The 11,200-nt window shown below is 37.7% G+C and overlaps 1 protein-coding gene across 1 annotated transcript in view; it reads left to right on the forward strand.

The window, feature by feature from the left end:
* Positions 1 to 7,583, forward strand: part of LOC135993454 (transmembrane 9 superfamily member 2-like) — a 33,998-nt gene extending 26,415 nt beyond the window's left edge. Inside the window, exon 17 of the mRNA XM_065643343.1 lies at positions 6,953 to 7,583. Coding sequence (XP_065499415.1) covers positions 6,953 to 7,020 — 68 coding nt within the window. The 3' untranslated portion in view covers positions 7,021 to 7,583. The remainder of the gene's footprint in view (positions 1 to 6,952) is intronic.
* Positions 7,584 to 11,200: the final 3,617 nt, after the last annotated feature.

Genomic DNA, 11,200 nt, shown 5'->3' on the forward strand with positions numbered 1-11,200 from the left:
ACAGAACTAGAGAAAATGCTTGTTCGTATATAACGGGTTGTTCCATAAACCAACCTTTCTATTCATTCCTAAGATTTGTAATAGAGGATCTCTTTGTGGATGGCATGATGGTTTGAATTGTTACTTCTTAACATCTTCTACCTCATTATTAAAACCTGCTGTAATTACTTTGTGTTTGCTTTATGCAGTGTAACACTTGACTCCTGTGATGTGGTTAAAAAAGAGTGGCTAAAATAATTAATGAAAGTAAGTCTTAGCATCAGACTTAAAGTTTGTCAGTTCAGCAGTGAGAAGGACCTCTTTCATCTTTATTGCTTCTGATACTGGTCAAGCATGAGGCAAAATAGCACTGTTCATAGTAAAACACAAAAGAAAACTACTGTATGGGTTTGAAAAGAGCAGGTACTCTGTAGAAATTATATTTAATAACATTAACTGGCACTTATTGCTAGATTTTTATTGTTGTTTGTTATTTAGACCTGTCTTCAAAAGAAAGTTAAAAAAAGGTTTTAAAAAGAAGTGGGCAAAAAAGGGAGGATTTAATTTTTTTAATTATTAGAAGGCAATCCTAGAAGTTGGCATGCTGACAGTTAAAACCCTGCTTAAATCCTGGCAAAACAGACAAGCTCCAGATATAGTCTGTTTCATATATATATATAAAATAAAAAATATATATAATAATATATATAAAATATATATTATATATTAAAATATATATAATAATATATATAAAATATATAATATATATTTTATATAAAATATATGTATAATAATATATATAAAATATATAATATATTATATAAAAATATATATAATAATATATATAAAATATATAATATATTATATATAAAAATATTATATCTTATATATAAAAAATATATAGATATAATATATATATAAAATATATATATGAAAAAACCAAACAAACTATAGTGTAAAATGTTTTAATTACTTTTAAACTAAAGCAATATGTTAATGTGTGCCTGGGTTTTAGCATAGGTTAGTTGCTGTTCTGCCAATTTCAATTTCACTTACAAGATGCAAATTGGTAGAATTAAAAATATCCCTTTCATATATAAAACGATAATTGAAATTGTCATGGCAGCTGCTGAAACGGTATTAAAAGCTTCAGATGTGCTGATCCTGGCGTTCTTGATGTGGAGGCCAGTAAGGCCCCAAAAGTACAATAATAAACTCTGCTGCTGTTACTTTTGCAGTGTCTTTTTTTTTTTTAATAGAATCACAGAATCACAGAAACACGCTAGCAGTGGCTGTGCTGTATTTGTAGTTTATGAAGAAAGCTGCTAGCTATGTGGTCCTTTTTTTTTTTTAAGTTGAATAGAATAGCTAGTCACTAGAAAGGTGGAAAGTATATGGAGTGTGTAATAAATCCTCGCTAATGCAAAATGCTGTCATAAATTTCTTTCCTATTATTAGTTTGATAATTACCTTTTTTGGGCTGAAATGTAAGCTGTTATAGATAGATGACTCAAGCAAAGCTATGTGTAAAAATATTCCTTAATAGCACTTGCTTTGGAAAATGAAGGTTCAGTCCTTCAGAAGTTTATGGAGGTGAGGGAATTTGCTAACGTAGCTTTTACATGTTATACACAGTACTAGTGTTCTTCCCATATGTGTGTTCCCAAAATGGGACCTTGGTGTGTTCCACTTAAGTTAGCACTAGGTATTTTGGTTTTCTCTATTTTTGCATATTAGGTCTCAGCAACTGTGACAGAAATATAAAGGGCAGTGTTAATACTTCCTGTGTGGCGTTGTGTCATGTCACTTTGGACGTAACAAAAGAGATCATAATGAATAAGTAAATAAGAGCTGAATGCTTGTATGGCAACAATGACAATAACATAATCTGACTGGTAAAGTCTAATAGTTAATGTATACACCCAAAGAAGGCAATTTTATTTTAACGTACCAACTGTGGCTAATCTTTCAAGAAATAATAAGTGTGGTTGAATGGGGGATAGCTATGTGATTACATGTGGTTTATGCTAGGAGGCGAAAAAATGCTGAACGTAGTCAAAGCATGTTGCTTTACAGTGACCTCTATTTTTGAACATCATTTTCACTTGTGAGTTAATGCCATTTTCAAAATTGAGTTTTGATCTTCTGGGTAGATTGTGTTTAGAATCTGAGATTCTGAAGCACCCACCACTGTGCGGTGATTGAAACCAGTATGATACAGAGAGCTTTTAAGGTACATAAGAAGTATCAGCCAAGTGCAGAGTCATTTTCTATTTACTTTCTTACAATCTGTTCGTGCTTTGAATTCTTTTTTCTTCATTAAACAATAAAGCTAGGAGAAATGAATAGAGTAGAACAGTCTGCTTAATGTATTTTGGCATTATTATGTGCGATAATCCTTGTTTTAATTTTGAATTTAAACTAGTTTACTAATAACTTTCCCTTATCCAGTTAGATGCTAGCTTGTGATCTTCTTTCTGTATATAAGAAAACTGTTGCTGAGTGGTAGTATATATTGCAGACCAGAGTATTCTACAGTATAGAAACCGTAGGACAAAAAGATAAAAAAAACAACTGAAGCATCTGTGTCTCCCTAGTAAATATAAATGGATGTATTTGACATTTTGCATCTTGGTTAGAGAAATTATTTGAGACATCTTCACCACTGGGTTTTTGAATTTTAAATAGTCCCCACAAAAATGATATTTTAGCTGTAGCTCCCTGGGGTGATCTGTGATGTACAGTGGGCTGCAGGATGGCATCAGTTCTCTAGACTAGTAGGGGTTATTTAGAAAGGCAGGATCTTAAAATATGAAGGGCATCCACTTGGGAAAAAATAGAGGTCTACCCTGCAAAAGTGAGATTTTAAATGTATGTTGTTAAGATGCTATTTCATTTAATTTAAGCTGGTGAGTGTTTAGTATTGGTTGAAGTAAACATTACCCACCAAAGTAATTTGTAATATTAGATTAAAACAGACTTTACAGGCTCATTGAAGGAATTGGTGTCAGGTTTGGTATCATTCTGCTGTGGTGTTTGATAGACGTGTGCATATGAACGCTGTAAAAACTTTACAATGGAAAGCAGTTTAGACAAATCAGAAAATAGTTTTAGAGATCTCAGCTCTTTCAACTAGTTTGTCAGTGAAGCAGTAAGCTGAAGAGGCATGCTCAGTGTTGATAGTGCTTCAAAACTTTGGCTTCAGTTCGAATGTGTTTTAAAAGAAACAAATACAACCAAAATCCTAGGGTGGTTTTATCTAAAGCTTACCGAAGTAGTCCTACTATTCTAACGAGAGGCATGTTTTAAGTGAGGGATGATTCTAATTTTGTTACAAGATGTACTTTGAAAAATGCTCAAGGTTGAAGAGCTGAGTTTGCTTTTCAAGAAAACACATTTCAAGCCATGCTACTTGGGATGGCAAGGTTGTATTGTAACTAGTGCAACTAATAATGGCAATTCTGCTGGGTAGAGCTACAGTTGTAGGAAACCTATCATGCATTTCTGTCTATCTTGAGATCAGCTTTACTCAAAGTAGTTATAAAGGAAATCTGGGAACCTGTTACACTCAGCACTGGCCTAAAGATCCAGTATGTTGATGCTTTTCTGTGTAAAGTGCTAAAATTTGTAACAAATGGCAAACTTGTGAAATGGGATAAAATGTAGAAAACATATTCTAACTAGATTTTTCAAACAAGCCAAACTAGTTTAGAGTTGTTCTTCCCCAGTCATTATTCATTTGCAGATCCCTTTCTGATTGGGATATTTACTCATATATATAGAAAATTGGAAGCTTTTTGACTGAATTACCTTTTGTTAGACCTCTTGGTGGTTCAGGGAGTCACAAGCACCCCCAGGTCTGAAGTGGAAAAACCACTGAATTTCAGGGGAACCAGGCACTGTACTGCTTACCTTCTAAAAAAAAGTTAAGCTCTTTGCTACAGTACCATAAGAAATCCTGTAGGTAAAGCAGCAGTACAACTTAAAGCAGCGTATGAATAATGTTTCCTTAGCTTACATTAATTTCTGTCTGTTAATACTGATTTTTGTTACATCAACACAAGTCTGTGCTGACCTGAGCTTTTGGAAGTTCCTAGTCTGAGTGTTTGGCCTGTGTTATTGCAAAAAAAAAAAAAGGTACTAAAACCACCTAGTTGATTTGCTGTGATTAATTCTCCCTTCTAAATCTGCAGTTGGATTTTTGAGGTAGGTTTTCAACCTAGTTGTGATTTTGCCAGCACCTTTAAACTGTTCTGATCTTTGAGCATCAAGTATACTGTTTAAGAGAGGTTCTTTTGGGGTCCTTAGTTTGATGCTCGTTTTGAAGTTTCTGGTCCATAGAGCTGTCTGCATCTGGAATTTGTAGGAGACCTTTGTTCATGGGAGGGAAGAAGAAATTACAATACTAGTAAGCTTGAAATATTGATGTGAAGGTAACAACAGAAGGAAGCTGGTCCCAGGGAAGGTACTGACTACATAAAGCTGTGTTTTGGTGATCTGTCCAGTCTTTGTCTCCTGAGCTTACACATTCGTGGTTCAAATCTCGTGTCTGACAAACATTACCACTTACAGCTTGTGTTAGGAAACACAGTCATAGTCTAGTTCTGCTACACTGAAACAGTTTCTGATAAAAAAACAAGTACCCCCTGCTCCTTTTTTAAACTTTATTTGCTAACAGACTTTTTTTTTAGGAGGGAAGTTGAAAATCAATGTTACTGAAACCTGTGAAAATCTGTTTATAGATGAAATGATTGTTCACAGTATGAAGTCTTCAGATTCTGCTACAAATGAGGCCATGTTTTCTAGAAAGCTGGTATATCGGCAAGATTCAGAGTGACAAGGATTGGAGGAAAATACTGTGGATTTGGAGTGTGTTCCCGTATTATGTCATGCTCAGAAAACTGTAGAAAATCTCATTCTTGTGTTAAAGTTATAAATTTTTATGATATTACAATTTTCTTCTAGAACAGCAGATAGACTTTTAAGATATCTGTTAAACATTTGGAAGAAACATTGCTTTCAAAACCATAAAAGGCTCAAAGTGGGCTATATTATAAAAACAGCTAGAAAGCAGATGCTGAGAACCGTTATTAGGAAAAACAACATGAGAGTAAGGCTTAGAGTAACAATGCTGATATTGGAGTATTGGACACAGTAGGAAGGAGGGAGAATTGACCATAAACTGCGAAGACTTAGTGATGTCAAGCCTACAAAGGAATTAAATTCTTTCTGGGGTTGGTGTGTGATCTCCTATCAACAGCAGTAAATCTGCCGTCTCCTACTGTTTGAGAGGATGATAACTGCAAACTTGGAGGGAAAGGGTAATCTGTGGCATATAATAGTAGGCTGTCAAAAAGCCCTTAACTGCAAATATACATGGTAGCATGAAGAACACAAGAATTGGCGTATAGATAATAAGCATCCACAGACAGGTTCCTCACTTATCAAACGCGTAGATGTGGTTTGAAAGACAGAAATGTAATGAATGTGGAAAAGACAAGTGCTTAATAAAGAACCTCCTAGTTGATAAACCAGTCACAATGAAGTAGCGAAGAAGTTGGTGCTGACGTGAAACGTGGGCCGTACAAACAGAAAGGGATGAATGTAAAACTGGAGGAGCCGAGTGCCTGGTCTTGCAAGTGCCTGAAGTGTAGCTGCTGAGGACTGTCACAGGGCTGGCGTGTCGCTGTGTCTTTGAGTGAATTCAGTTGAAACTGAGGCCTTCCCTTTTTTTTACTTTTTAAACTGGTAAGGCTTAACATCTGTGTGGCAGTTTACCCCTAAAAAGCATGAGGAACAATGCATCGCTTCTTAGAGGCTTAAGACTTAAATAATTGTGTGGTGCTCAATGTCTTCTTGCATATGAAGTTCTTAAAGTAATTTGAAAATAAACATGATGGACAGTGTCTTTGTGGTTGCCTCATCGTAGTGACTATGGGATGAAAACCACAGACTTGTTCTTCAGCCTAAAAATTGGTATAGACTAATCTCATTCAGCGTCATCTCCTCTCTCCATCTTACTCCGTACTGTACTAACTTGAGCCACAGGACTTGACATGTGGCCCAGAGTCACTCCAGAAGGTAATTTGGGTTTGTTTTTTCCTCCTACTGTTGGGTTGGATGACTGAAGAACTGGATTGGTAAGCAATGAAGGAAGGCTCTACCAAACCAGACGACGGGGTGCTACCCAGGCACCCCACAGCAGGACTCCCAGGAAAGGGTGTGGGAACAGGGCAAGCCTGAACTGGTACTTTCTCCCAGCCTCCCATCAGGCTCAAGGGCTTTTTTAGCTTTTTAAAAGGTGTCTCTGTAATTAATAGCCTTTGGATTTCTGTGTTCGTGAATTTGTTCAGTTGCCCAAACCAGTGTATGTTTTTATTACCTATAGTGACCTGTGGCAAGAAAATCCGCAGCTCGAATACACGTTACACAAAACGATGTGTTTTGGTTTGTGTCACTGCTAGTTTCATTTGATGCTTGCTCCCAACTGCTGTAGCACTCAGAGCATTACTTTAGCAAAAGAAAGTAGCAGGATATACAGATTAAGAAGTTCCCTGTTCTTGAGCATAAATAGAGCACGATGAACAGAAAACTGGTCCAGCTGACTTTCCCCAAGGCCTTGTTTTGTGCATAATTCATTGGTGGCTGTGAACTATTGTAGAGCTAAAAAACCCAGGTAGGTGTTGACTTTGTTGGTAAAAAAGTCAGTTTCTTAAATGGTGCTTGTGTGCTGGCTATTGTTCATAGTGGCGTCAGCGGTTTAAATGCAGGCATCAAGCCGCCTGGTCCTGAAAGTCATCTTTGATCTAAATCAATAACTTAGCCTGTGGATGAATGTATGTTGTTACATTTAACAAGTGCTGTTATTCTGGATAGTTAGGTGGATTGCAATGTTATATTCTGTCCTGCTGGGAGGTATTTGTTAGATTTTTCTCTGGAAGATAAACTAACCATTTTCACTTTCTCATTTTAGGGACTATTGGATTTTTTGCCTGCTTCTGGTTTGTAAGTAAGATTTACAGTGTCGTGAAAGTGGACTGAAAAGCTTCAAAGTGTCTTCTGGACATATCTCCCTTGTTGTTTGATAATTTTTACCATGTATTGAAAAACATCCTGTGTAATAATTCTAATTTGTAAAAGCTGAAGAGCGGACTACAGCATAAAGTACAATTTTTTTATGGAAGGAAATGGCACCATTTGAAAAATGTTTACATAAGCATACTCATTGAACATGTTAATTCTAATAATTCTAAAAATTATACCCCAAATTTGACTTAGGACAAATAAAAATTATGTGAACTAGTTTATTTGAAAAAATGAGTGCATTATACAGTTCTCCAGCTGAAGTTCCTTGTGTGGTGGGGTTTTTTGGTTGTTGTTGTTACCTCTTTTGGTTACCATTTATATACCATGAAAGCATAGAACTGTCAAGCAAATCTATGTAAAATGTGAATTTTTTTAACTTGACTATGATTGTACATATTATCCTGCACCTTCTTTACAACTAGATATCTTCTTACAAATGTACATGCATTTAGTGTAATGTAGACTTTATTAAAAATACCGACACTGGTTTTTGTTCAAATAAAACTGCACAACTCTAACCGACCTGTTTCCTTTCTTGTTAATTAACCCTTCACTACTTGGATACTGATCACATTAGTTTGAGTGGTTGACAGCTCTGGAGTTTTGTATTGTTTCTAAGCAGTTTGGCTGCAGATTGTCCAAGCAGAAGGACCGGTAGGTCACTTCAATCCATGGCTGTAGGATGGGCCGAAGCTCCTGAAGCTGCTGCGTTTACCTGCGCCTCAGCTGTGCGCTCGCTCTGACTTTCCCCAAAATATTTTTGGCTGGGCAAACTATTACTTTGTCAAAGAGTGAAAACCTTTTTCCTCCTTTTAGCCCTCTGAAATGCACATCTCAGTTCTTCATCCTGTGAAGGTCATGTGAAGCTTGTTGGGATGTTTAGCCATAAATCTAGTGGGTTTGGGAATGGATGATTCTTAAAGGTGAAGCCTTTCTTCCTGCTCTGCAGAGCTTGTGCTTAAACGCTGGGTTACATGAGATGGAGTATCTTAATAGCCTCTTCAGTTCTAGGACTGCAGGCATTCTTCTCTTGGGAATGACAAGGCTTTATAGAGGCTCCCCAAAATCCTGAATTGCACTTGAAGCTGAGCAGAGAGTCACTGCAGCCATGTAATTGAAATGGCCACATTACTGACCCGGCTGGAGATGAATAAGGGGATGTTCACTCAGATTAATGGGTGAAATACTCAAAGCTTATTAACTGGCATATGGAAACGGTCATCGCTGGAAGCTGCTTTTCCATGTCTAAGCCTGCAATTTAACAAGACCCAAAATGACTCCATATCTTTTTGTAGTCATACAAATACCAGGTAAGTGTAGTTAATGTTTAATATCCTTTCCAAAATGTAATCTTTGGCATGAGGATTTCCAGTCTCACCTCTGTGTGTAGTTGTTCCTTCCAGGTTACTGAAGCGTGGGACGGATCACCTGGCTAAGCTGGGACAAGTACCAGGCTGCATCTTTCAAACAGCGCCTGTGACATAAAAATGAGGCTTTAAACAACTTAATAAAGAGAGACAAACGTTAGCATAGCAGGAGGAACTGGCTACAATAAAGATTGTTCTGAGTGAGGTTCAGGTGTGCTCTTGATGGCAACTCGGCCTCACAGATATTTTTCCCCTCCTACCACCAAAATCTCCATTTCCATTCTGTTCCCTCCCAGAGGTGGAAAACTACAGAGTTGCAGTTAGAGAAATCGGCTTGTGGTTGTCTGCTGGTTCAAGAGCACCATTTGCTCTATTAAAAATGTCATGCTCATATTGAAATCAGTGCTGCTCTGTTTAAAAAGGTCCTTCCTATTAAATCTTACATTTAAAGAATTCTTTTTATGGGATACTTAAAAATTGTTGGCTGAAGCTGCTTTTGAATGTTACATGTTCAAAGGGAAATGAATTCATGAGAGAATTTGGAGCTACAATTGGCATGAAACCTCAGCAGGAAATTTTGCCAAATTAATAAATACGCATTTCACAAAAGGCAAAGTAAAATGAGTTGTAGAATTGTATCTATGGCACTTTCTCTGCTTTTGCTGTGACTACTAGTGAGCTAAAACATAGCAACTGGGTTAAGCCGGTTTCTGAAGCTTGCCAGCAGTCTAGAGTCAAAGCCGTAAAAGAAACTTCAGTTATTCTCATGTAGTTATCATGAGAGAACTTGGTTTGCTTTTTGTAATAGGCCTCATTCCTGCAAATCTGGCGTAATTCTTAATTCTACAGTCTTTGTGGTGGAGGCGATGTTGCAGAGCAATGGAGTGTATCTAAAACAGAAAGAGTCTGGAGTTCTGGTGTCATCTCTTCAAAATAGATGGATATTATTGTGGCAAAGGCAATTATCATGCTGTAATGGTCTGTCATGGGCTGTACATTTGAGTATAATCAAAGTCAATTTTGGGGATGCTCTTTATGTACATGCTCCAGGGCTGAGCCAGGGCAGGCAGTATCCTGACCGACTGATAGCTGAGTGGTGGCATGTTTGAAAATAGCGTCTGTTGTTTTCTCATCCAGGGGCGCTTGTGAGATTTGCTGCTGCTGTGCTCTCCCTGCCTAAGAGACAACCACCCCACTCATCTCTTGATGTCTCTCTACACCTAAACATTTTTGCTGGCCCCAGATCTAAGATTTATGCCGTTTGCAGGGAATTTGAATGTAAGCCCTTCGAGTTTTCTGGCATCTTTTTTTGACTGAGGTAAAGCTGCAAGCTGTCTTTTGGCTTTGAACTTACAGAGCAAGTCTCCAGGCTGTAAGTTCTGTAGGAATTGTCGTGAGCATGTATCAACGTAAAGGTGGTGCAAGCCCTGACCAGAACGTAGCAGATGAACTTCATAATTTTAATTTTATTGTGTACAGAATGAGCTGTAATCATGTGGTTTTCCAGTGATTTGGGATTTTTTTAAGCTATGGGTGAAGATCTTGTCCACTCTGTGTTGGATCAGCCATGAGGTTTGAAGAGGAAATGGCTGGTATGGGGATGCAGATATTTTGAGTACTTTGATTACCAGTAACTGGTGTTTCTAACCCATTTTATGACTAATAGCTGTTAAGTCGAAATAACTGTTGTTAATCTACTCTCATTAGAACAACGGGCTCAGAAAAGCATTCCTGTTGCAGATACTTGAGCCTTCCTGCCCGCTTTAAAAAAGATTAGGCTAAGTTCTAGGTGTCTACATCACACTTTGTGATGCTCCCAGTAATGACTCGCAGCAGACGAAGTAAAGCATCTCCCGTGTAAGAATCTTTTTGCGACAACCACCCCAATCCAGCAGACTTTGTAGAATGTCGTTTTTGTCATATTTTAAGTAAAACTTGACAACTTACAACAGAACCTCAAAGGAAGGAGGGATTTCAGTGCTGATGTTTTACATTTCACTCCACTTGCTTGAACGGTGTTGAACAGATACAGCCTCATCTTCATTCTTGAATGTAAATGCCAGAACAAGGCCACGCTGACGTACGGCTGGGTGCAGTATGTATAGGGGATTCCTGCCCAGACCTGTGGAAACCTCTTTGAGGACTGTAACTGGTGCTGCTGTGGGGGAGCTGGGAACACATGGTGTATTCGTGATTAGCTATGGTGCGAGGATGGTCGATGAAGAGCAATAAACTTCCTTAATGTTCCTTATACCAGTTGTGCTTTTGTGTTGGCTAACACATTCCAAGTTCAAGTTTAAAATTTGTCTTGGAATTAAGTCTGCCCTGCCGAATAGCTCAAATGTTTACAGGGAGCTGTTGCAAAGGACTGGGGGAGAGGAAATTTAGAAGAAATTTTGCCTGCAGTTAAATGCTCGTGTTGAGATGGGATCTAGTCTGGAACCTGTGGGTGAGATCTTTAACAACAATCACCAGATGAAGATCCAGCTGTAAAAATCATGTGTATAAGAAGGAATATTAGACACTTTGCATCATAAGAATTGGAGACAGGGTAAACGGCTGCTGCAGTGGATGGAGAAAAGTTAGGTCGTGCTGGTCAGAAATTGTAAGGAAAGGTTGTTTTCCTGATGGAGATCCATCCTCCATAGTCTTACACCAGATGTTCTTACGTCCAGTTCCATTCCCATGAGCTGTATCACCGAAGATAATGGAAATAAAGTAGTAAAGTTAGGACGGGTGTCACTGTTTCTCTGACCAGTCTGGTATTA

Source organism: Caloenas nicobarica, chromosome 12, assembly GCF_036013445.1.
Source record: "Caloenas nicobarica isolate bCalNic1 chromosome 12, bCalNic1.hap1, whole genome shotgun sequence".
NCBI lineage: Eukaryota > Metazoa > Chordata > Aves > Columbiformes > Columbidae > Caloenas > Caloenas nicobarica.